Source organism: Larimichthys crocea, chromosome II (assembly GCF_000972845.2).
Source record: "Larimichthys crocea isolate SSNF chromosome II, L_crocea_2.0, whole genome shotgun sequence".
Lineage (NCBI taxonomy): Eukaryota > Metazoa > Chordata > Actinopteri > Sciaenidae > Larimichthys > Larimichthys crocea.
Genome location: NC_040012.1, coordinates 1,405,419 through 1,428,577, shown reverse-complemented (window position 1 = coordinate 1,428,577; position 23,159 = coordinate 1,405,419). Strand labels below are relative to the sequence as shown.

Below are 23,159 nucleotides of genomic sequence, written 5' to 3'. Positions count from 1 at the left end.
GATGGTGGCAGTTTTGAAGCCTGATGGCACAGTGGCTTGCCTCAGGGAGGTATTAAAGATGTCTGTAAAAACATCTTTCAGCTCCTCTGCACAGTCTTTCAGCACCCTACCAGGGATGTTGTCTGGGCCCGCTGCTTTCCGGGTGTTGATGGCGGAGAGTGTCCTCTTCACGCTGGCAGCAGACAGGCACAGAGGCTGGTCGTGCGAAGGTGGTGGTGTTTTCTGTGGGCGAGTGGTGTTCTGTTCCTCAAAGCGTGCAAAGAATCTGTTTAAGTTGTTGAGCAGAGTGATGTCGCTCTCACAGCTTTGTGATGCAGGTTTGTAGTCTGTAATGGCCTGAATGCCCTGCCATAGGCTCTGTGCATTCTTGCTGTCCTTAAAGAGGGAGGTTATCTTGTTTGTGTACTCCTGTTTTGCTTTCCTGATGCCACTGGACAGGTTGGCTCGTGCTTTTCTCAGAGCTGATTCATCCCCAGCAAGATTTGCACAAGTCAGTTTTATATGTTATGCAAAAGTTAGTGTCTATTTTTTTATTTCAAACTTGTTCACACATCTGGTGGGAGTCACCATTAACATATAAATAAAAGGTTCTTACAACTTGCTGAACATTCTTCTTTTCCAAAAACCTGAAAAAATGAGTTAGGCAGATATGCTATTAGGCTGACGATATATCAAAAATAAGATAACAGAAGCATGGATAACTTCATCAGGTAGCTTTTGTCACCATTATCTTTCAGCATGTTCTGTGAAACAAAGTGTTGCTGTACAATGTCAAGATGAATTTAATCCCTTAATCAGATTTTCAACATACACACTGAAATTTAGTCATCTCTACTTCATCCTCTCTCTCTGTCCCATGACAGTATTTTGGAAAATTGAGTTCTTCAGAAGTGACTCTTCACGCCACACTTTCTCTTTCGTTGTCATGTAATCTAGCTCAAGGATATGATCATAACACATTTGATAACTTCTTTATTTCTGTGAATGGATTTGTTCAAAGTCCTTCCTGCCTGTCTTGTCTTGGTGGATCTGTTTACCAGCAGTGCTTCATCCGCTTTGCATGCTTTGCAATCAAGCTTTTCAAGCTTCATGTTTTCATCCTCCACAAGAGGTATCATGTTCATTCAGGACTTGAGGGTTATGAAGTCTGCTGCCAACTGCTGCCATCTCATGGCCCTTGATCATAAACCAGCCAACTGTTTGACAGAGACAGGTAGCCACAAAGAAGACCATCCTGATCTTCCCTGAGTTTATGAGGTATGGTAATCTCTAAAGATTATTGGTCAGAACCCATGCAGATCGATTTGGAAGACTGAAGACTGAAAACTGACAGCATGCTGGCCTTCCAGCTTATCTTCAGATCTGAAAGTCACTGATCAACTAAAACTTTGTCCTGACAGCCTACTCTACAGTGTTGGTTAATGTGTGAGTGCTCTCAAAGCGTGTCTGCACTGAAAAAACAGCATCCTCTGATTGTTTTGTGCTATGTGGAAAGTTCCTTTATTTCCAGACACAATCTGAAAACTGCTTGTTTGCTTATAAAATTATACTTATCATTTAAGTGGATGTTGGTGAGAAACTCTATCTTCTTGTAATTGTGTCATGGTTGAGTTCATATTAGTGGACATGGAATCTGTATTCTGTTAATCCAGCATCTATATCCGTGATAATTAATTACCCTTTTATTTTTGTCTTTCTTTTAAGGGGACCATTGGGGACTCTCACCTGGAACAGTAAGGTTCTACTGCACTTTATTACTGTCTTACTGTCATATTACTGTCACTTATTTCTTGCTGAGAGATAAATAAAAGATTGGTACCACTTTCTGTCTTTACAGTAAATATGAAGCTGGAGCCATGAGGTTAGCTTAGCATAAAGACTGGAAACAATTATCCACCTAGCAGCACCTCTAAAGCTCACTAAGAAATATCACGTTATATCTGTTTAATGCTTATCTTACAAAAACATATCTTGGTTTTACAAGTGGTTATGACCTGTTGAAGATAAAACAATATAGTGAGCTTTATGGGCACAAGACATGTAGAGACTCTTACCTGGAACAGTAAGCTTCTACTGCACTTTATTACTGTCTAAAAGCTGTGTCATATAGCCTCCATTTTATATCATGGTAACATCATGCTTTAAAACATAAATTATTTTTGACAGAACATGTTCATATGAACAGCTCTGCTGCTAAATACAATATACCCATAGCACCATATTGACTTGAAATGATCACACTGTCTTGAACTTCACAGTAAACAGTGCAAGATGCAACCAGGTGGTGGTGTGATGGAGCAGTCGGTTTGCTCAGTTTTTCCTGGAATTTGAGAAAAACAAGACATGACCCAGTCATTTCAGCCTCTTGCTTTGATTGGTAGACAGTATGTTATGTTGTCATGGACCCACAAAGAGTGATGTGTGCAAATGTGTGATTGTGTATTGTCCATGAGCCTTAAACTAAACATGTATTTAATGAGCGGCTGTGTAGATACTTGCTAGTCTTCAGGGGACTAGGAAGTGCTTTACTCGATTTAGTGAGCTACACACACTCGTTTTACACAACAGATACGAAGTGAAAAGTATGCTGACAAAATCATACAAGATGTTAGAGGTCTGAATGGTAACCTGCTTTTCTTGTGAATGTTTGGACTGACTGCTCATACAAATGCGGTTATATTACAGTACATGATAATCAGTACATAATTATCAGTTTAAATGTCCCAAGACTTTACAGAAATAATCACACCAAGCATCTATTTTCATCACAGTTATGATTTATTTCATTCAACATTTCACATTACAAATATTCAAAAATTATGCATACTGTTATAAATAGTTGGCTGCAAACAATTAAATAACATTAGATTTTTCTTTTTCGTTTCACTAGCACTTCTACAGACCAACTCCTAGAAATATGGACATATCCGTATTACATAACTTAATAAGAAAGGAAAATACAAAAATAGGAACTTATAAAGTGAAATGACAATAAAAATTAAGGTGATATCTTAAGTAAAAAATGCTATTAATAAATACAACAACCTTCCCATACAGAGTTAAAAACTATTGAAATCTTGCCATTAAGTAACATCATTAACAGACAATTATTTAAATATTTATTTTCCTTCAGAAAATGTGAACCATATATTGTGGAGCACAATATAGCAATTAGTAAAAACTAGACACTTTAACATATTAAAAGCTTCACCTCAAAAATATAACAAAAATCTGATCAAACTTATAAAAATCAATTATACATTCCAATTAAAAATATACCAATAAACAGCTAAATACATTGTTGACCTAATAATTACAATGCAATCAATCACAGTAGCTTAAAATAAACAAAATAAGCAAATGAGCACAAAACCTTTAATGTTTTAAAAATAACTTCAATTATTTATATTAGTACAAATAGTTTGATTTCTTTTCTTTTTTACAAACACCAGCATGAAAAGGATTACAATAACAGTAGAAAATGACTGTGAAAAACATATTAACATCTTCTTTAATTAAATGTCTGCAATTAAAAATGGCATTAAAGAATTACATTGCAAAGAGTCTTTATCTGGAAAAAGGTTCAAAAGAAGTATTGCACATAACAACTTGAAGTTAACTTGCAACATTTACCACATTCAAGTCTTTAAGCTCCCCTTCATCCAGATAGGTCTATATAAGATCACCTCAACAGACAGTGGGGATGAGTTCTCAAGTCTTTAAACAGTGTTCTATAAGGATGCTGAAAGTCCTGCACTGCCAAATCAATTTAAAGTTACTTTGTCTTGTTTGTTGTCTTATCTTCGTCATATGTATCCTGCAGAGGTCTGTAAATGGGGAAGCGAGGACATCAACACGGGGTGGTGGGGGGGGGGGTTCATAATAACTTAGTAGTTGAGAAACATTTTGTGCACACCACAATAATTAATTTTAATAGCTAATTCATATACTTGTCATTTTCTCTTTTTTTGTCATGCATGCTAAAGATTACAATAGGTGCTAGTTGGCAAGTTCAAGAATATATATATACTTTTTTTTCAAATATTACAAACACCAAACATCCATTCTTGTGATACGAGATTCAGCGTTAAGCATGAACCAAATTTTGCATTCTCCTTATAATAAGTTATGCTCCATCTATGGAGAGGAAACCAAGACAGAAGTTACCATTTTTCAACTAGTATAGCCATGTTTAGACATTAACATCAATTTCAAATTACAACTCGTTTTTTTTTTTCTTTTTTTCTTTTTTTTTATTCTTGCCATGCTGTAATTGACCAGACTGACTGGAAACATCTAGTGTACGAAAAGCTAAGACCAAGAGAGCAATACACTTTGGTCTCTCCTCTGCAAATCTGAAGTCGCACCAACACAAGTGCACACTTAGTTGTAAAGTTTTCTCAGCACTGAAATGTATAAAAAGCATAATTGAAAATAATATATATTGAAATCACTCAACTTTTGTCTTAAAATGAACATTACCATATATGCAGATCTCTCAAGTAACAAAAGTACAAAAGCTACCTTTCACAATGTGAAAAATTGAGGTATTGCAAAAAGGAGTTCCCCATTTGTGAAAAATGTGCCTAAAATGACTGTTGGAAAAAGAAAAAATATTTAGAAAAGTAGTGCATAATAAATGTTTATATGTGCATGACAAAATAATTTAGCTAGAAAACACTGTACCAAAAATCAGCAGGCCATGTATAAAATAATCTTTTTTTTTTAATCTCATTTAACAGCAAATTCTTCACAAAGTGTTTTAACTTCTAAAATGCTCACCCACTGCACCCAAAACTAATGTCCAGGGTGTATAACTGGTGCAACAACACCACGATATGAGGATACGTTTCTCACTAGTGTGTATAATCAAGTTTCTGTACTAACTCCCTGACATATTTAAATGCTCGGCTAATAGGTTGCCACTGAGTGACTTAAAAACGTCAAACAAATGTGAGGATTAGTTTTACTTTCACTGTGTGAATGTGCACTTCATGTAAAATTTTGTTTTAAAACAAACGGACCTATTTGAGATAAAAACCAGTGTGCACCTTTTTTTTTTTAGCTATATCAAGAGCATGAAGCTTTGTGTGTGTGTGTGTGTGTGTGTGTCTGTGAGCCCTGTTGTTCAGTTGTTTTTCCACTGGTGTTCTAATGGGTTTTGACTGCACTGTCAAATATACAGTATATATATCAATATATCATGTTCAAGGCCAATCTTTGGTTTGCTGGGCTTGATAGTTAAGCCAAACTGGGTGACAGATTTGAAAAAAAAAAAAAAAAAATGAAACACATCCTTAAAGAAATGAGAAATAAGGATAAAACCTAAAAAAAAAAAAAGAGCTACAGTATGACCCACTACTACACAGCCATCTTTAGTTCCCATAAGCCACTAAGTAGAACCGGCTGTTATCGAGAGCTGCAGGTGGATAACAAGTGTGTAGTAGTAGAGCACACTGCAGAGACTATCTTCATTTATGCTTCAGAAACACTGGATGCTGAGTTAGATTAGTTCGGCAGAAGAAAGAATAGAGGGTTCGCCAAGAGGGAGATGCCTCCATGACTCAAATGTGTGGCTGACGATTTGGAAATCAGATAATTGCTTCTTTCATTAAATGTAGCTGACTCTCAGATGAAAAGTAGAACTTTTTTTCATTAAAGACTTGGTAGAATTGCACAAATGCATTAAAAAAAAAAAAAAAAAAAACGCCAACAAAGAGGCTTTTCCCGTTTGGTGGTAGCCCTGTAAAAACTGCAGGAAAAAAAGGAGGGCACTTGACCAGCTTTCTCTCGAGGAGTTACCTTAACCTCAGTCCTGAAAAATATGAATCGAAGCCCTGCCTGTGCACAGACACAAGAAGTAGGATTTGATCCATGAATGAGGCTCTACCTTCTGTTAGCTGCTAGCTTAGCAGCAGAGGCTGCAGGCAGACATTAGGAGGGGGAGTGGGGCTGGACTTATCTCTTTAACAGTAAGCCTGCCTGTCTGTCTGCCTGTCTTCCTTGTAGCCTCCCTACGCCATACATTCCCCTAATACGCTGTGTACTGTCTGATGCTCTGTCCACTCTGTCCCTAGCACAAACCTGGGTTTGATTACAAAAATAAAGAGGTGATGAAGCAAGTGAATACAAAACTGTGCCAGTCTCTTCACATTCTGCCTGTTGCATCACTTCCCTTTGATATAGTTCTAGGGAAAGGAGAACACCAGCGGGTGAGAATGTTTTCCTTCTTTACTTTCTTTTTTCTTTTTTTAACTGTATTCGGCACATTAGCAGCTGAGTTTGAGGTATTAGTTTTTGCATGTCAAAATGGAGATCGAAATCTAAATATGTGTTGCTAAAATTTTTGTTGTGGCTTTCAAGTAACATCAAAATATTTGTATGACCTTGGAAATCATAAAAAGAGGTTCAGACATTTTGATCTGGGAGGGAAAAGAATCTTTCTGCAGTGGGCCCTCTCTGTTCTTCAAAGTTAATTACGATTTAGCTTTGGTTAACTACTAAGTGTCTCACATATTGGATCTGCACTCTGTTCTGCAATGAATTGGAAATAAGTGCACTCTTCTTTAGCAACACCTTTTTCAATTCACATTTTCTCTGGAGACTCTTGTATCAATAAACTGAATCACACTTCTCAGAAAAAAAATAGCCAATGATAAACTGCTCTGGAGACTCAATATAAAACAAAAAAGCAACAACTCTGCTACAAAGGTCAATCCAGTGTGAAAATGAAGTGTTTGTTTTGGGGAGTCTTGTATCAAAATTAAAATACATCAAATATCAAAATTAAAATCAAATACATCGATTAGAAAAATATGCCAATTGAATATAAGAGTACCATATCACACCTCAAACTTTCCAATATATGTATTTTTTGAGAACTCATAAAAATATTTTTAAAAAATCAAACACATAAATAAAATTATCTTACACATCATTTTCCTTACTGGGCATATTTGGATATAATTCCAGTTTTTCTTTTCCGTCTTCAAAATATAGATATATATTAACTTAAAAAAATTAGAAAAAGGTTCAGTGAAATTAGAGCAAAAAGGAACCAGCAACAGAAAAGTGCATTTATTTGTACAATAATTTGCGACTCCTGCACTACCTGCCCTCCTGCTCCCCTGTTGCCTCTCCCTGTCTATCGTCTGCTCAGTTCCAGCGGAAAGAGATGTGACGGGGCCGATCGCCTCCCTCCTTCACCAGGGGTTTGTGAAACTCTCGTCCGGCACGTGAGTGGATTGCCGCCCAGCAGTACTCGCAGTAGTACTGCAGACAGGTGACGTTGGCGCAGAAGAACGGTGCAAACTTCCCGCCACAGCGAGTTCCCTGGCACTCATCGCACAGCTGGTCATCCAGCACATATGGCTTCACTTCCACCTGCAATCAGAGGCGAGAATAAATGAAATTCAGAGCGGCTATTACAATTTCTGTTTCTGTATACTGCTGTTTCTTTATACATTTAAGTCAGTCCAAGAGGTTTTCGGAAAACTGAAAGAAATGAGGCTACATGAAGGTAATAAGATCTTGTTACATCAAAATGTAACAAGTATACAACTGCTTTCTTTAAAGTTGAGAACCTTTAGAACTGGTCGTTGAAGAATTGCATGTTGAAATTTGTGGATTTCATTTCCATTCACTTGCTTGAGTGATGAGGGATTGTGCTATTAGCCAGTAAATGTCACTAGGGCATTCAGTCTACAAAATGTGCACACCAATTATGCATATAAGAAAGCAGCGTACTGTTCTTCAAGCTCTTTATATTATGATTTTGCCTCTTCACTCAATATTTCTGTTAGATTTTCAGCCCTTCACTCACTCACCTGTACTGTGCAAATTGGAATAATATTCTAGTGAATTACCATTATTATAACAGTGTGCCTATACAAGCTACCCTGTATGTAGAAATAAAGGTTCATAAATTAGAAATAAGATACACTTAATTCTTTGTTAGATTTCGTCTAACAGCAGCCTCCCTGCTGCTCAACTCTCTAATGTGCAAACAAATACAATATGTACAGTAGTAGCAACTTAAAAGTTCCCGTTCAAGCTGAACGCCAGCTGAATGGCAGCCGTCTTCCAGCTGAGTTCCAGCTGGCTCCCTGCCAAGTCCCGTGAACGGAGAGACCCCCCTCCTTCTCCTGGGCGTGTCTATTTTTTACTGTAACTCCACCCACTCATGTGATTACAGGGTATGACCAGGAGATGGCGCTTCTCTCACAGAACTTATTTACAGTTGTTCTACCTGGAGATGACGTAGCTTACACACCTCGTTAGCATTCTCGTTGCTCAACCTTTTGTTTGCACTTACAGTAACAGGCTTATTGGTCTCCCAGTGTCACAGATCACAGAGCGGAAAATGCAGCTGGTTTGACTACTGCATACTGTACAGTAGCCGTATGATTTGAGCGTGTACATGAATTGAAATTAAATTTAAGGTGTTTATATCTATCATGTCAGCATTCACCAAATCAACAACATCTAGTCTGTTCTGTCTTTACTAGTGGTGGGCTGTTATCTGCGTTAACGTGAGACTCTTATCAGGCGATAAAAAAAAAATCACCATTAATCTATTCGCAAAGCTGTTCCAGCCTCTCAGGTCGCTTTTTTACTTTTTGACTTTTTTCTCTTTTGTTCGTTTTTGTTTTCTTCACTGTAACTCCGTGGAGTCCTGATCTCTATAGCAGTTTAGAGAGTTTTGTGCTTTTGTCGTGTTTTTCTCATGGTTTTTCTTGGTGATGTTTTTTAAATGCCGCTTCCACCTGGACAGCTGCCTTTGTTTACTCTGGGAAACAGCTGATCGCGCTAATGCCGGCCGGCATTGGCGCAATCAGCTGTTCGATTGGCGCATTAATCTATGGCCACCACTAGTCTTTGCATAATTACAGGAGCGTCTCTTCTCTTGTGTTCGCGCCTCTCTCTCGCTTATCTGCATGTAAACAACAAACTAACCCTTAAAAAAGTTACAAAAAACGGTTCGGACGTCTCAGGGCTGCCAGGCCTGTGTGTCAGACCTGCAGATACAAGCGATGGTTTATTTTTAATTAACAGTTTATTTGGAGGGGAGGGCTCGTTGTTGTTGTGCGACATAGAGCTGCAGAGACGAGCGTTTTGGAAGCCCTTTGTTATGCAGGTATTTACTGTAGTGCACGCTTTAGGCCAGGTAAACCATACAAACCTCATTAGCATCTCATTGTTTGCACTTGATGGGCTTTTTGGTCTCCCAGTGTCACAGATCACAGAGCGGAGAATGCAGCTGGTTTGAGTACTGCATACTATACAGTAGCCTTGTGATTTGAGTGTGTTCATGAACATGAATGACTCCTTTTCATTTTCGTCCATTCCATAGGCTAAATGGCGTAAATGGAAAGAATATTGTAGTGACCCGGAACAATGAAACTACGAAGCAACTGGTTTTGCTGGACTTTATTCCTAATCTGGAACACAGGCTCCTGTGGCCGTAGCCAACGGCAAAAAAACAATAAAACCAGGCAAGCACAGCAGCATATAACATTAACACATTAGCTACTTCGTGCCCCTCATCGCCATGGCAACTGCCATGACTGACAGGCTTCACAGCCTCTAACAACGCCACCCCCCCAGGCGTCACCCCATACACTGCAGCCTAACTTACTGAACACAACTCAACAGCCACAGTGTATACACAGCCCGTTACAATATGTATGAAATAAGTGAAGTATGTTTGGTCTTAATAAAGTTTGCAGTATATATGTTATGTTTTTATTCTACATGGACACCACTGTTTATTTTCCACTATGCCTCCCTCCATTATAATAATACACGGCACAGCTTTTTAAAGTCCAGAGAGAAGTCTGTTGCAAAAGTCCACGGTGACTCTCCTTTGCCAAAACGTCTGTATGTCCTCGACGAGCTCCTGTTTTGTGCCTGGCTTAGCCTCCTTGCGAATAAAGTCTTTCATGGAATGCCTAAATATATGTTTGATGGTTTCGTAAGCTTATACTGCAAACTTTATTAAAACCAAAAATACTTGACTTATTTCATACTTGATTCACCCGTAATTCTTTCGATTTGCGCTTTACGCCATTTAGCCTATGGTCACTGTTTAAATCAACAACATCTAGGCTATGTTACGGACGTTACGAGCGGAGTTTTCTTTAATAACGCGTTTATGTTGGCATGTTCTTGTTGCTGCCTCAGTGTTATCTTATCACAACTTTTTTTTTTTCCATCAACTGATCCGCTGATCAGCTGATCAGCTCACCCCGGCGTATCTGTTCAGATGTGTCTTTAGACAGTCGACGGTGAGAGCGGAACATCACTGCTCCTCCCCGTGGACAAATGAGGCATTGCAGCTGGTTTTCAAACAGACTGCTTAGGGGCGTTTCCAGTCGGGGCCTCACTGACTACGTCATCGCGGGGGATTACATTTCGGTCACGCACCAGCCAAGGACCTTGACGGACCTGTGACGGACCAGCCACGGTCCCGTCACGGTTCCGTCACGGAAACACGGGAACTTTTAAGTTGCTACATCTGTAAACTGCTTTATTTTTTACTCCTAAAAGAAATAAGATCTTTTCTCTCAGCACAACTCAGAAATCATGCAAAGACAAGGGGAATTTAAGAGAAACAGAACAGGAAGTGAGATGTGGGGGAGGCTGAAAGAGTTCTCTTTTCTTTCTACTCACCCGTTTATCAATTTCTCCATGCTGCAACTGTACAAAGCGAGCACTGATAGCAGCAATGTAACTCTGCTGATTAGAGAAGGCGACCCGGCCTGCTCCCTTGGGGTACTTCAGCTCGGGGTCTGTGTCGATGCCAGCGTAGCAAACCCCACCATACAGGCGGTCCATGATCATAGCCAGCTCCACTGCAAAGGAGAAAGAAATTGAGACACATAGAAAGAGCAAAACAAAATATTCATGCTCAAAATCCATTAACTCATGTCCATGTAGCCAGTGAACACAAACAGGTGATGAGGGTTATTGATCTAAGAGCTTAAAGCATCAACACGGACGGATTCAAGCTCAGCAGAGTTTGATGGGGCAAATATGAATGATATATACACACAATATGTGATTTTCTTACCACCAGTTAACCCTCTGGGGACCGATTGGGCAGATCCGCCTAAAAGTCTAAAGTTTTACATATCTGTGTACAACTGTTTATGATAGAGAGATGCCGTTTTTTGCACTGTTTTACTGAGATTCCGAAAATGAAGATGTGTCTGTCTGACACATCCTTGTTGTTCTTTGCACCACGTAAAAGACCAATTGAAAAATAGATGTTCAGCAGAATATCTTCTTTTTCAACCAAACTGTGGACGGTACCTATTACATATTCTAGCCAACCAAAGCACTCTGTGGTCATTTTTATTGAATGACAGGTTCCCCTCAACTTTCTGGAGTGTCTTTGCTTTGCTAAGTGGCATGCCTAAGGAAAATGAGGCAAAAACGCATGGGACCTTTTTTTATTGAAAGAGCATTATTTTATTGTTCTTCAAATATTTGGTTGAAAAACTGCATATGTATGTTAGGCAAAGGGATTGAAAGATAATATTTTCATTCAAAAACTCGTCCTTAGTACTGTGTGAGGTGTGATTTTGAGTAGTAAAAAAAAAAAAAAAAAAAAAAAAAAAAAAAAATATATATATATAATATATATATAATAATATATATATATATAATAATATATATTATATTATATCACACATATACACACTCCTACTTCCTTTAATAGCATTCATTGCATGAATGTGTATGATAGCCTAGGTTCTCATGAATCTATAGATACCAAACCATGGTGTCCCATATACATTAGTATGTTTATAAGCCCAATGTTAAAGAAGTAAAAACAAGCTGAAAATGGCTTAGTCCCCAGAGGATTAACAAATATGCAAAATACAATGCAGCTTTACACCACTAGTAGCCTAGCTATCAGCAGAGCAGAAATAATAATAATAATATAATATAATAATATAATAATAATAATAATAATTAAAGCTGCAAGCAGCGATGGACGGGCCCTCGCACATGTGCGCACGTCGGAATGTGCGCATGTCGAAATGTGCATAACATAACCTTGATACCGCAAGAAGTTTCAGACAGCTCTGAAAGGTGATTCCTGGCGATTTCTTCTTTGAATGAATTTTATGGATCGCCACGCCCACAGCGTTTCCTCAAAATTCATCATTTTGATAACTTTTACTCAGGAAGTCTATGTGAACACACCTACAAGTTTGAAGTGATATGGATACAATCCCCTAGGAGTTCGTTCAAACATGACCCCTTCTTAACCAGGCCAGGCGAAACACAGAAAATGGAGATTTTCATTCTTAAATATCTTGCTTTATGTTCAATCTTAGCCCATTGCTCCAAGAGATTTTTTTGTAGTTCCTGGCATGTTCTACAATTGGGCTGAGTTTCGTGACTCTGTGGCCAAAAGTGTGGCGGGGCTGTTCCACCGAAAAATTCAAGGGGGCGCTATAGAGCGCTTTTGCCCCGCCCCCCATAATTATGCATCCGAATTGTGCATAATATGGTGAAATCCAAACACGTCAAGAGAAAACAAAAAAAATGCAATTTGTTTAATTACAGCGCCTCCTATGTGACAAATGACACAAATTGTATTGGCACACTTTGGGGCGGGTCTCGATGCCTGTGACGAATTTGGTCTTCGGAGGTCAAAGCGTTGCCGAGATATGAGCAAACGCCTGTCTGTCAACAGCGATTGGCTAACATGAAAAGTTGGCATCAACTATCAAGGGGCAACCCACAGTATCTGTGGATATCACAATTTCATTTAAAAAACAAACACTTCAGGAGATATGAGCAAAAACAATAGTTGCTAAATATAGCGCCCCCTGGATGTGTTAACATGAAAAGTTGGCATCAACATACAATGGGGCAACCCACAGTATCTGTGGATACACAATTTCATTTAAAATACAAACACTTCAGGAGGTATGAGCAAAAACAATGTTTAGCTGATTATAGCGCCCCCTAGAGACGAAATGACACCAAATTGTATTGGCACACTTGGGGCGGGTCTCGATGCCTGTGACCGAATTTGGTCTTCGTGGTGCAAAGCGTTGCCGAGATATGAGCAAACGTCCTGTCTGGCGGCGTTGCCGCCAACAGCGATTGGCTAACATGAAAAGTTGGCATCAACTATCAATGGGGCAACCCACAGTACTGTGGATTATCACAATTTCATTTCAAATACAAACACTTCAGGAGATATGAGCAAAAACAATGTTTTGCTAATTATAGCGCCCCTAGAACCAAATGACACCATATTTGTTTCCTGGACTAGGGACAGCGCCTCGAAGCATGACATCAAATTTGGTTCTGTTTCGCCAAAGCGTTCCTGAGATATGAGCTCACATCGAAATCAGCGCCTTTGCCACTGATTTTTTCTTTCAAACAGCCCCGCCCACAGTTTTGGACAATAGATTTTTTTTTGTAGGTCCTGCCATGTTGAACAAAGTGGCTGAGTTTCATAATTCTGTGTCCAAAACTGTGGCAGGGCTGTCCCAAAGAATAATTCAAGGGGGCGCTATAGAGCGCTTTTGCTCTGTTCCTTCATTAATTATGCAGCCGAATTGTGCATAATACTGCTCTTAACAATCACAGCAAGTTTCAGACAGCTTGCCTACATTTACACTTATACATGTGAAAGACACAAATGTATGTGCAGTTATGATATTGAACACACAGTTACTATTACATGTCATATTCTGTCCACATTATGTTGTGTAAGATTGACATGTTTCGACAGAAGTTATTGCAGGTCATCTTTCACAACTGCCTTAGTAACTGAACTTAACTTAACTTAACTTAACAATCACAGCAAGTTTCAGACAGCTTGCCTGCATTTACACTTATACATGTGAAAGACACAAATGTATGTGCAGTTATCATATTGAACACACAGTTACTATTACATGTAATATTCTGCAGCCCCCTCATTACTTACTGCAGTCTTGTTTTGGTACTGCTTTGAGTTGTACTGCTTTGAGTGTTGCTTTATTTTACAGTACATTCTTTCCAATTGCAGCGCCCCCAACAGGCGCCATGGGGCGCTATAGAGCTTTTTTGTCCAGCCCCCTCATTAATTACTGCAGTCTTGTGCATAATACTGCTCTTAACAATCACAACAAGTTTCAGACAGCTCTGAGAAAGTATATGAGAGCCGCACACTTGTGCCTGAAAATCAGCCCAAAAGTCAATGGAGTCTTGTTTTTTTGTGAAAAAATCGGCAGCGTCGACTTTGACGCACCGTCACGGCCACGCCCTCTGATAAAAAGTTGTGATTTTGATAACTTTTCATTGTCGACGCCTTGAGAACACACACGGCAAGTTTCAAACACATCGGATGAAATCCCTAGGAGGAGTTCGTTCAAATGCGACCCCTGGAAATGAGGCAAAAACGGGAAAAGGCCAAATCTGACCAAATTGGACGCCGTACGCTTCACTGTAGCCCGGGGCACCAAGAGACTTTTTTGTGCGTCTGGGCATGTTACATACTCCCACCGAGTTTCGTGCACGTGGGCGAAACCGTGGCGAGGGGCACCGCCAGAAACGCGCACCTAGGTGGCGCTGTGGAGGCGTATGCGCGCGTGCATGTGTGAGACCTCCAAAATACGTAATTTTACGCCTGACATTGGGGGGGTAGGCAAATTTTCGTGAGTTTTCGGGGGGATATGGGTTGTGGAAAATGCGATTTACTCTTAAACGTCGTTCAGCGTTTGAAATACAATAGGGCCTCGCTGTGCTCAGGCCCTAAAAATGTGGGATACCTGCACGGAGTGGACGAGGGACACCTCCCACAAAGATTGTTTTCCTTGGGTCCAGAGGCTGAGATCCATCCATCACAAAATCACTGTCATTCAGATTCCACGGGCGGATCTGGACCTGTCACACACAAAACTAACATGTCTCAAGTCTAGAAATAAATTGCACTGATCACAGTTTATAACTAGTTGCTTAAGAGTTGAGTAAAAGAAATAGCTACAAGTTTCACAGCAAGAGACATGAGGATGTGTTTGTGTGCATGTTCCAACTGACTGGCTTGTCTTTGATTGTGGGGCTGGACACACAGAGGTACAGCTTGCCGTCCTCCTCGATGCAGGCGTCAATCAAAGCCTGCACTGAGCTCTCATCCTGGAACAACAGGAAGGCGTAGCCTACACAAAGTACAGTAGGGTTATTCATGCAGCTGGGGATGCAAAGTGTTGACAGAAAGTCATGTTGGAATTTTGTGCATCGCTATGACTGTTCACAACATTGTGCATTCACAGCAGGACATAAGTTTTACAGAGAGAAGCAGGACTAGGCAAGTCAAGACATGATTACTAAAAGCTTTGAGATAAAACAACTCTGCACAGATACAGATGCAATGCTGCACCAGAAAATCAGTTATCGAGAAACATCTTCATTTCTATCACGCAGACAGACAGAGACACAGACGTATTAACAGACATCTATCATCATAATTACAAGACAACACAGCACAGAATGAAGAAGCTGAGATTTTAACAAACCTTTCGGGGGAAAATAGGATTTGCTCTCGGCTTTGTGAGGCCAGTCCACAAATAGGTGTCCAAAACGCCTGAAACTGGCTGTTATCTCATCTGTAATAAAGCAGGCTTGTGTTGCAGGTGAAATTTTCTAATGAGGCAGTCCCCAAGTCCTCAAGTCCCCCATCTTCTATGTTTCAATCCTAACCATAAATGAAATTAAATCCTTTCGAGCTTAATGTGACTATATTACCTTCATCTATGTCCGGGGGCAATCCTCCCACAAAGACCTTGCGCGAGTAGCGTTCAATGCGCTCTCCGTTCTGATGTGGAAAGCAGTGTGGAGAACCAAGGCCTGCGAGACCCTGATCACCACGCTCATCGTCAGGGAAACCATCCTCCATCGGGAAGAGAGAGGAGTGACCTGAGAGAGAGAAGAGAAGGAGGAGTAGGAAAGCACATTTATTTCCTGAAGAGAGTTCTAGGAGTAAAGGTTGTCATGAAAAGGCTGCTGTCTAACAGGAACAGCACAGTAGAACCAAATATCAAGAAAGGCATAATCAAAACAGTAAAGTGGTTGTACGTAAATTTTTGTCATGTAGCATGGGAATATTACAAAACATCGGATTGGATGGAAAACAACAAACACAGCCAGCAACTGTAATGTAATGGAGGACTGAACATGTAAATAGTTTCACAGTGGACTATACATGTTGTGTGTGTGTGTGTGTGTGTGTGTGTGTGTGTGTGTGTGTGTGTGTGTGTGTGTGTGTGTGTGTGTGTGTGTGTACACAGGTTAAGCCTTCCTAGCTTAATACTGCTCCTATACAAGGTGCCCTGAGCTGCTTTATACAGATTTATGCAAGGGAGTTAGCCTGATCTTATGTGTGCATGAGTGTGTCCGGCCATGTGCCTTGCCATGTGTCTGCGCTTCTGTTCTTCTGTTTGTGTAAATCACATACTAGACCTTGTGTGCCCCTCTGCCTCTTGAACTTTCTGCTAAATGTGACACTAACAGCTATTGCCTGACTTAATAATCTTGATGTGTGTGAAAATGAGAACAAGCGAGTGGAGTCAAGCATGATGAGAAGAACACACACCAAAGGATGAAAGATGCATAAGATCATGTCACAAGCTTAAAAGCAAGGCTCGACACTCAGACAATCATGCAGACAAATGCATCACTGTACGGATACAAAGTGCAGAGTTATTCTGAACTAACGCCCTATCACCAATAAAATCATAACAGCACTGCTCAACATATCCATGATCATATTTTACCTCGTCTCCTGCTATAATTCCTGGCTGCATGTGGAATGAGGATAAATCAAAGAAGATGGTGATTATAAAAGATGCATAATACACCAATAAAAGGGCCAGGTGGTTCATGACAATGACGGAATGTTCCATTGTCTTCCTGCCTGTCCTCTTTTATTAAGCAACTCTGAATCAAAATCAACCTGCAGAGCAGTCACCAGTCATCTACTTTATAAACAGTAGACTGTAAACTTTAAGCATCATTTCCTAATTTTTTTTTAGTGCTGTCAAAATTAATGTGTTCATTTTGGCAATTAATTTTAAACAATTAACGCGTTTAACATATCACCTCAAAGCAAAACACCCTGCTGAAATTACCTCCACGGGACCTCGCCAGTCTACACTACAGGAGTGTGGCACTCGTCAGTATATTTCCTGATTCTGGCTTTTTTCTATTTGCACTGTGCATATGTGCACCTTAAGCCAATAAAATGAATGAATTTAAATATACTTTCTCTGTGTTTATTCTACATTAATTTGATCATTTTACATAAATAAATATTCATTATAAGCTTCAGTCTCAGAAAAATGCAATTAATTTATTGATAAATTCATTGATAAATTAATCGTGATTTATTAGTACATTTTTTTTAATCGATTGACAGCCCTAGTTTTTTTATATTTAAAAATATATATCCAGTTCATTAAACTAGATTGACAAGTACAACTGTGTATTATCATACATAACAGAGGAGCGAGACGTACTGTCTTCAAATTATGACCTAGAATCACAAAAGAGAAAAAAAGATATTGTCCAAGGACTAAACCTTGAGGCATGCCAGTGTGTGTGCTTGTGTAACTATGAGAGAGAGAGAGAGAGAGAGAGAGAGAGAGAGAGAGATAATTCTTCCTATCCGCTGGCACCATCTGTCCCACGGCCTGATGACAGCTCCTGACCATGTGATCTCACCATGTGACCCAATGATCTTGTGAAGAAACTACTGGCTCTTGCCTGTTTTACATCTTGGCCCAAAGACCAGAAGGCAAAAGCAAAACACAATTATACAATATTAACAAAAAAGGAACGAGACGATCCAATGGCAAAGGAGAGAAGGTAGCTGAATAATAAACTGCTGTTGTGAAAGCGCTGCAGCATGTCAGAGGGATTTACTGGATTTTTATTGAACCACTGGTGAGACACAAATTATTTATATACAGTTTAAAGGTGTTCCTTTAGTCTGTGCAACAGGACTATATAAAGAAACTACAGCAGCTAGAAATTAAATGTATATATTTTCTTAGTATTTTCCAGAAACACTTGGGACATAACTGAATCCACAGACATAGAACCATGAACACAAAGAAGGACGTCATTGACAGGACAAGTTTTATAGCAGATTCCATCCCTAAGACCATTTGATTATATGACTGACTGTATTTATTCCATGGTGTCACACACCACTACATTCTCTTTAATTCCCCACTTTTATGAGGGCAAGCGTGGAAATGCTCATTTTTATTTCATGTTGACATTTAGAAAGCAGAAGGGCTCTGAGGAGAGAAACTAAACTTTTTGGTCGGATTCAATTCCAGGCAAGCAAGGGCACACAAAGCTTCAAAGACAGCAGTCACAAACAAACACACCGTGCAGCTATCTCCGCCTGCAGCACTTTGTGTCACTTAAACAGAGTTTTAACTGAGAGTGTCAAAAGCAACTAAAATTGGGTGACTCATGCTTAAGATATTTCACTTAGCTGGGGAAAAAGTGACATGATTTAGAATCAACAACACTATTTAAAAAATGATATCCTCTAAAATTAAAAAAAAAAAAATATATATATATATACATTTGCACACAAACTCATTTTGAATTATGATTTTAATCTTTAATTTGATGTTAATGGGCTACAGAATACAGACCATTGAGGGGCAGAGGGTTGTCCCCTCCTGGATGGGGGAACCCCAGACGACCTGCACAGGGAGACACAAAACAGAAATATTCAACATGCAACTAAATGCGATACACTGGGGGGGGCTGATGGGTTTTCCTTGAAATCCAGAAGGTTTCACTCCTGTGTTAATATTGTGATTTGTGACTGTATAGGAGGTCCTATTTTCACGATCTCCGAAAAATCTGCCTCCCCCCTGGCCTTTTTGAATAAATGCAGTATCATCATTAATCTTCATTTTGATGTATGAGAATCATTTTGAGATCTGAAACAAGCAATTTGAGAAAAAATAGCAGCACTATCAGTTAAGCAGCCTAGCAAGTGACCTGATGCACACACGCACACACACAGAGGGAGATACAGTACAGTAGCTGCAAAAGCCACGGGTGGTCTGCCAGTCCTAGTTTGGCATTATGCATCACATCTACTGAGCACTGTGAGGCTCAATAGGCGAGGCAGGGGGAGGGGCTAACAGATTTCTATGTGACAGAGGCATAAGAATGCGCCAATCACAGACAATCACATACAACAATGGTTGTACTATATCAGCTCTTTCATGTCATTATCCCTCTGCAGCAAGCTGGCCTTGCATAACTTTGAAGCTTGTTTGGCATTATAATGTGTGTGTTTGGCATTATAACACATGCATGTGCGCACGTGCGTGTGTGCGCTTGTGTGCATGTGTGTGTGTGGCTGAACAGAGGAATCCTTTCCGTCAGTCAGGACAATGCTGGAAGCAATTCAAAGACACTTCTATCATACACATTTTGCTTTGCCTGGTCATCACTCTTACTTTGTTTAATATGTTCTACTGAAATGAGAAAATTGTGCTCTGATTATGTGTATCTGCATTTGCATTTGTGTGCTTGCATGTATGTGTATGTGTGACAGAGAGCAAGAGACAGTTGGCCTGGAGAAGAGTCAGTGCTCATAGAAAATGTGCTGTAATTATGTTTTTCTTTTTACTTTGCTGTGAGGGAAAAGGAGAGAACTCGCGTAAATCACTGTGTTGTATAAGCCTGGACTATATTTATAAAAACAAGGAAAAAATAGAATAATATTTTGAAATTATTCTGAAAAAAAAGGACCAAATAACAGGAGTAAGAAGAAAGACAAACATGTTGCTGAATTACATATGAACACAGTCAGAAAGCCACAAATGAGACTTACAATAGGAAGTTGGGCTCAACATTACTTCTAATGAAGCAGAAGCGAGCGGTTTTCAGTTAAGACCAAACTTGTTTCTGGTGCTGAGCTCTTGGATGAACAGTGGTAAGAATCTGTGACAGCCTGGCTGGAGCTATGACACCAAATGTGGCTAAGGAGGTAACCTTTCAGTATTCTCTCTTAATATTGAGTGAAGATTTACTTTGGTTTGATAGCAGAACATTCAATCACAGCTGGATGTGGCTAAGCACAGTGGGTGTGAGGCGAAAACAAATAGGTGATAGTGAAGTGTCTGGAGTTCAGCGTTTTCACTCATCTTGTTATTCTGGTATGTGTGTGGGTCTTGCCTGTGTAGAACACAGAAACATATAAATATAGGAGCATTGCATGTACTCTGTATCTACTATGCTTGTTTAAACACAGACATTTTTTTCCTTCCTTTCCTTTGTTATTAGTTAGACACACTATACAGTAGTAGCAACTTAAAAGTTCCCGTTCAAGCTGAACGCCAGCTGAATGGCAGCCGTCTTCCAGCTGACTTCCAGCCGGCTGCCTGCCAAGTCCCGTGACCGGAGTGACCCCCCTCCTTCTCCTGGGCGTGTCTATTTTTTACTGTAACGCCACCCATTCATGTAATTACAGGGTATGACCAGGAGATGGCGCTTCTCTCACAGAACTTATTTACAGTTGTTCTACCTGGAGATGACGTAGCGTACACACCTCGTTAACATTCTCGTTGCTCAACCTTTCGTTTGCACTTACAGTAATGGGCTTTTTGGTCTCCCAGTGTCACAGATCACAAAGCGGAAAATGCAGCTGGTTTGACTACTGCACACTATACAGTAGCCGTATGATTTGAGCATGAATTGAAATTAAATTGAAGGTGTTTATATCTAACATGTCAGCTTTCACCAAATCAACAACATCTAGGCTGTTCTGCCTTTACTAGTGGTGGGCCGTTATCTGCGTTAACGTGCTGTGTTAAGGTGAGACTTATCAGGCGATAAAAAAATATCACCATTAATCTATTCAAAAAACTGTTCTAGCCTTTGAGGTCGCTTTTTGACTTTTTTCTCTTTTGTTCGTTTTTGTTTTCTTCGCTGTAACTGTGGAGTCCTGATCTCTCTAGCAATGTTGTTTTTAGAGAGTTTTTGAGTTTTTCTCGTGTTTTTTAAATGCCGCTTCCACCTGGACAGCTGCCTTTGTTTACTCTGGGAACAGCTGATCGCGCTAATGCCGGGCCGGCATTGGCGCATTAATCTACAGTATCTATGGCCACCACTAGTCTTTACATAATTACTGAAGCGTCTCTTCTCTTGTGCTCGCGCACTCTCTCTCGCTCATCTGCATGTAAACAACAAACTAACCCTTAAAAATTTGCAAAAAGAATTGAAGAATAGCAACAGCAATAATACCCCTATTGAATATTTGATCACAGTTTGATCGTTGTGAGACGCCATTTAAAGAGGGAGAATACCTGGTGATTAACAGCCCTTTGGAAGCCCTTTTGTAGGTAGGTATCAACCTTTGTTTGCACTTGATGGGCCTTTTTCCCCCCACGTGTCACACAAATCAGAGCGGAAAATGCAGGACAGACAATCATGGATGTGGCTAGTGGTGCAAAGGACACTTTAGTAATTATGTACAGTGAGGACAGAATAGCCTAGATGTTGTTGATTTAAACAGTGACCATAGGCTAAATGGCGTAAAGCGTAAAGGAAAGAATTCGGGTTAATCAGTGTGAAATAAGTCAAGTTAGTTTGGTCTTAATAAAGTTTGCAGTATACGCTTATGAAACTGTCATGTGTGATGATGTGATGACAGAGACATATATTTAGGAGAAGTCACAGACTGAGAGACCTGTGGTTTTAATGCAAACGAAGTTATTTACAAAACAAAAACCCAAACGGTCGTATTGTGCTTAATTTGACGTTCACCCACACCCATTCACTAATTTCGTGCTGACATGTGTGAGCTCATTAACTCTCAATGTGTAGTCACGAAACCTGGAGGAGTCTTTTAAACAGTGACCATGGGCTAAACGGCGTAAAGCGTAAATGGAAAGAATTACGGGTGAATCGAGTGTGAAATAAGTCGAGTATGTTTTGTTTTAATAAAGTTTGCAGTATACGCTTATGAAACCGCCATGTGTGATGATGGATGATGGTGATGATGGCAACAAGTTTCTGTTAATCCCACAGGCGTAAAGAAAACTCCATGATGCAAGAATCTTTTTTGCAATTGTTATATTTAAGTGCACAGGCACGCATGCAAATCAAACAAAACAAACGTATAATAACACTTCTAATAATGAAACAATAATACTATGTATGTATGTATGTATGTATGTATGTATGTATGTATATATGTATATATTAATGTAATATATAATTATAATGTATATATGTATATGTTAATATATATATATATATATGTATATTAATTTATATAATATATTATATATATATATATATATATATAAACACACACACACACACACACACACACACACAATTCACAACAACTTTGTAGCAAATGTCCTTCAGCGACTGAAGCCAGCGTGCTGCGTCTCTGGATCAGCCTTTCAGGGACTCCTTAGTCTTTCGTTAATTCGGTTCCGGACCTTTTGCCACTGGTCCCCAGACAGGTTCGGGAAGCGCTGGGAAACGTGCTGGTGCACTCGTTCTTTTAAATTGTCCGGCAGTGGCCGTTTGCCGTTGGTGCCGCTCCAATTCACATTCTTCCCCCAACACTTATAAACGTCAAATGGAGTTAGCGCCATGAACACACTGGCAGCGTATGTGTCTGGTAGAGTTGCACGATACCCACGGTATACACGGTACCCCGCGGTGCCAAATCATAACCGTCGCTACTATACTAGAAATTTTACACGACGGTACTACCGTGGATTACTATACTACCGGTGCCAGTCTCCGCTACATAGCGGCCACCTCTGCTCTCCTCCCGGCTTCTCACTGCATGCTACTCCTTTGTAAACAAACCAACATGGAACCGCAACCGAACTACACAGCTGCTGAATGATTGGCTGTTTGCCTGTTACTGGTGACGTCCAGGGATATGATAGGCTGTTTCCGCACGCTGGGTCCGCCCGTCTGTTAGCTGATTGGCTGTTCGTGTGTTTCTGCCGGCAAGAACGAACTCCGCGAAGACAGCTCCGCTTCGATAGAAACTCGCTTCAAAACAAACAACAAGCTAAAGTTCTGTCTCGCCCAGACACAAGACAACACACTCACCATGGCAGAAGCACCGGGCCCGAGCAGCG

The 23,159-nt window shown here is 39.9% G+C and overlaps 1 protein-coding gene across 6 annotated transcripts in view; it reads right to left on the bottom strand.

Annotated features, from left to right (window-relative positions):
• Positions 1-2,755: 2,755 nt before the first annotated feature.
• cpeb4b (cytoplasmic polyadenylation element binding protein 4b) overlaps positions 2,756-23,159 on the bottom strand; it is a 69,334-nt gene continuing 48,930 nt past the window's right edge. For 2 of the 6 annotated variants that reach the window (XM_019272142.2, XM_019272143.2), the window contains 8 exons: positions 18,681-18,731; positions 16,785-16,808; positions 15,757-15,927; positions 15,528-15,617; positions 15,052-15,170; positions 14,784-14,898; positions 10,672-10,853; positions 2,760-7,383 (listed from right to left, as the gene is read on the bottom strand). In XM_019272142.2, coding sequence (XP_019127687.1) covers positions 7,156-7,383; positions 10,672-10,853; positions 14,784-14,898; positions 15,052-15,170; positions 15,528-15,617; positions 15,757-15,927; positions 16,785-16,808; positions 18,681-18,731 — 980 coding nt within the window. In that variant the 3' untranslated portion in view covers positions 2,760-7,155. Of the gene's footprint in view, positions 7,384-10,671; positions 10,854-14,783; positions 14,899-15,051; positions 15,171-15,527; positions 15,618-15,756; positions 15,928-16,784; positions 16,809-18,680; positions 18,732-23,159 lie in introns of all 6 variants that reach the window. The other 4 variants (XM_027287872.1, XM_027287878.1, XM_019272139.2 and 1 more) reach the window with 3 other exon arrangements.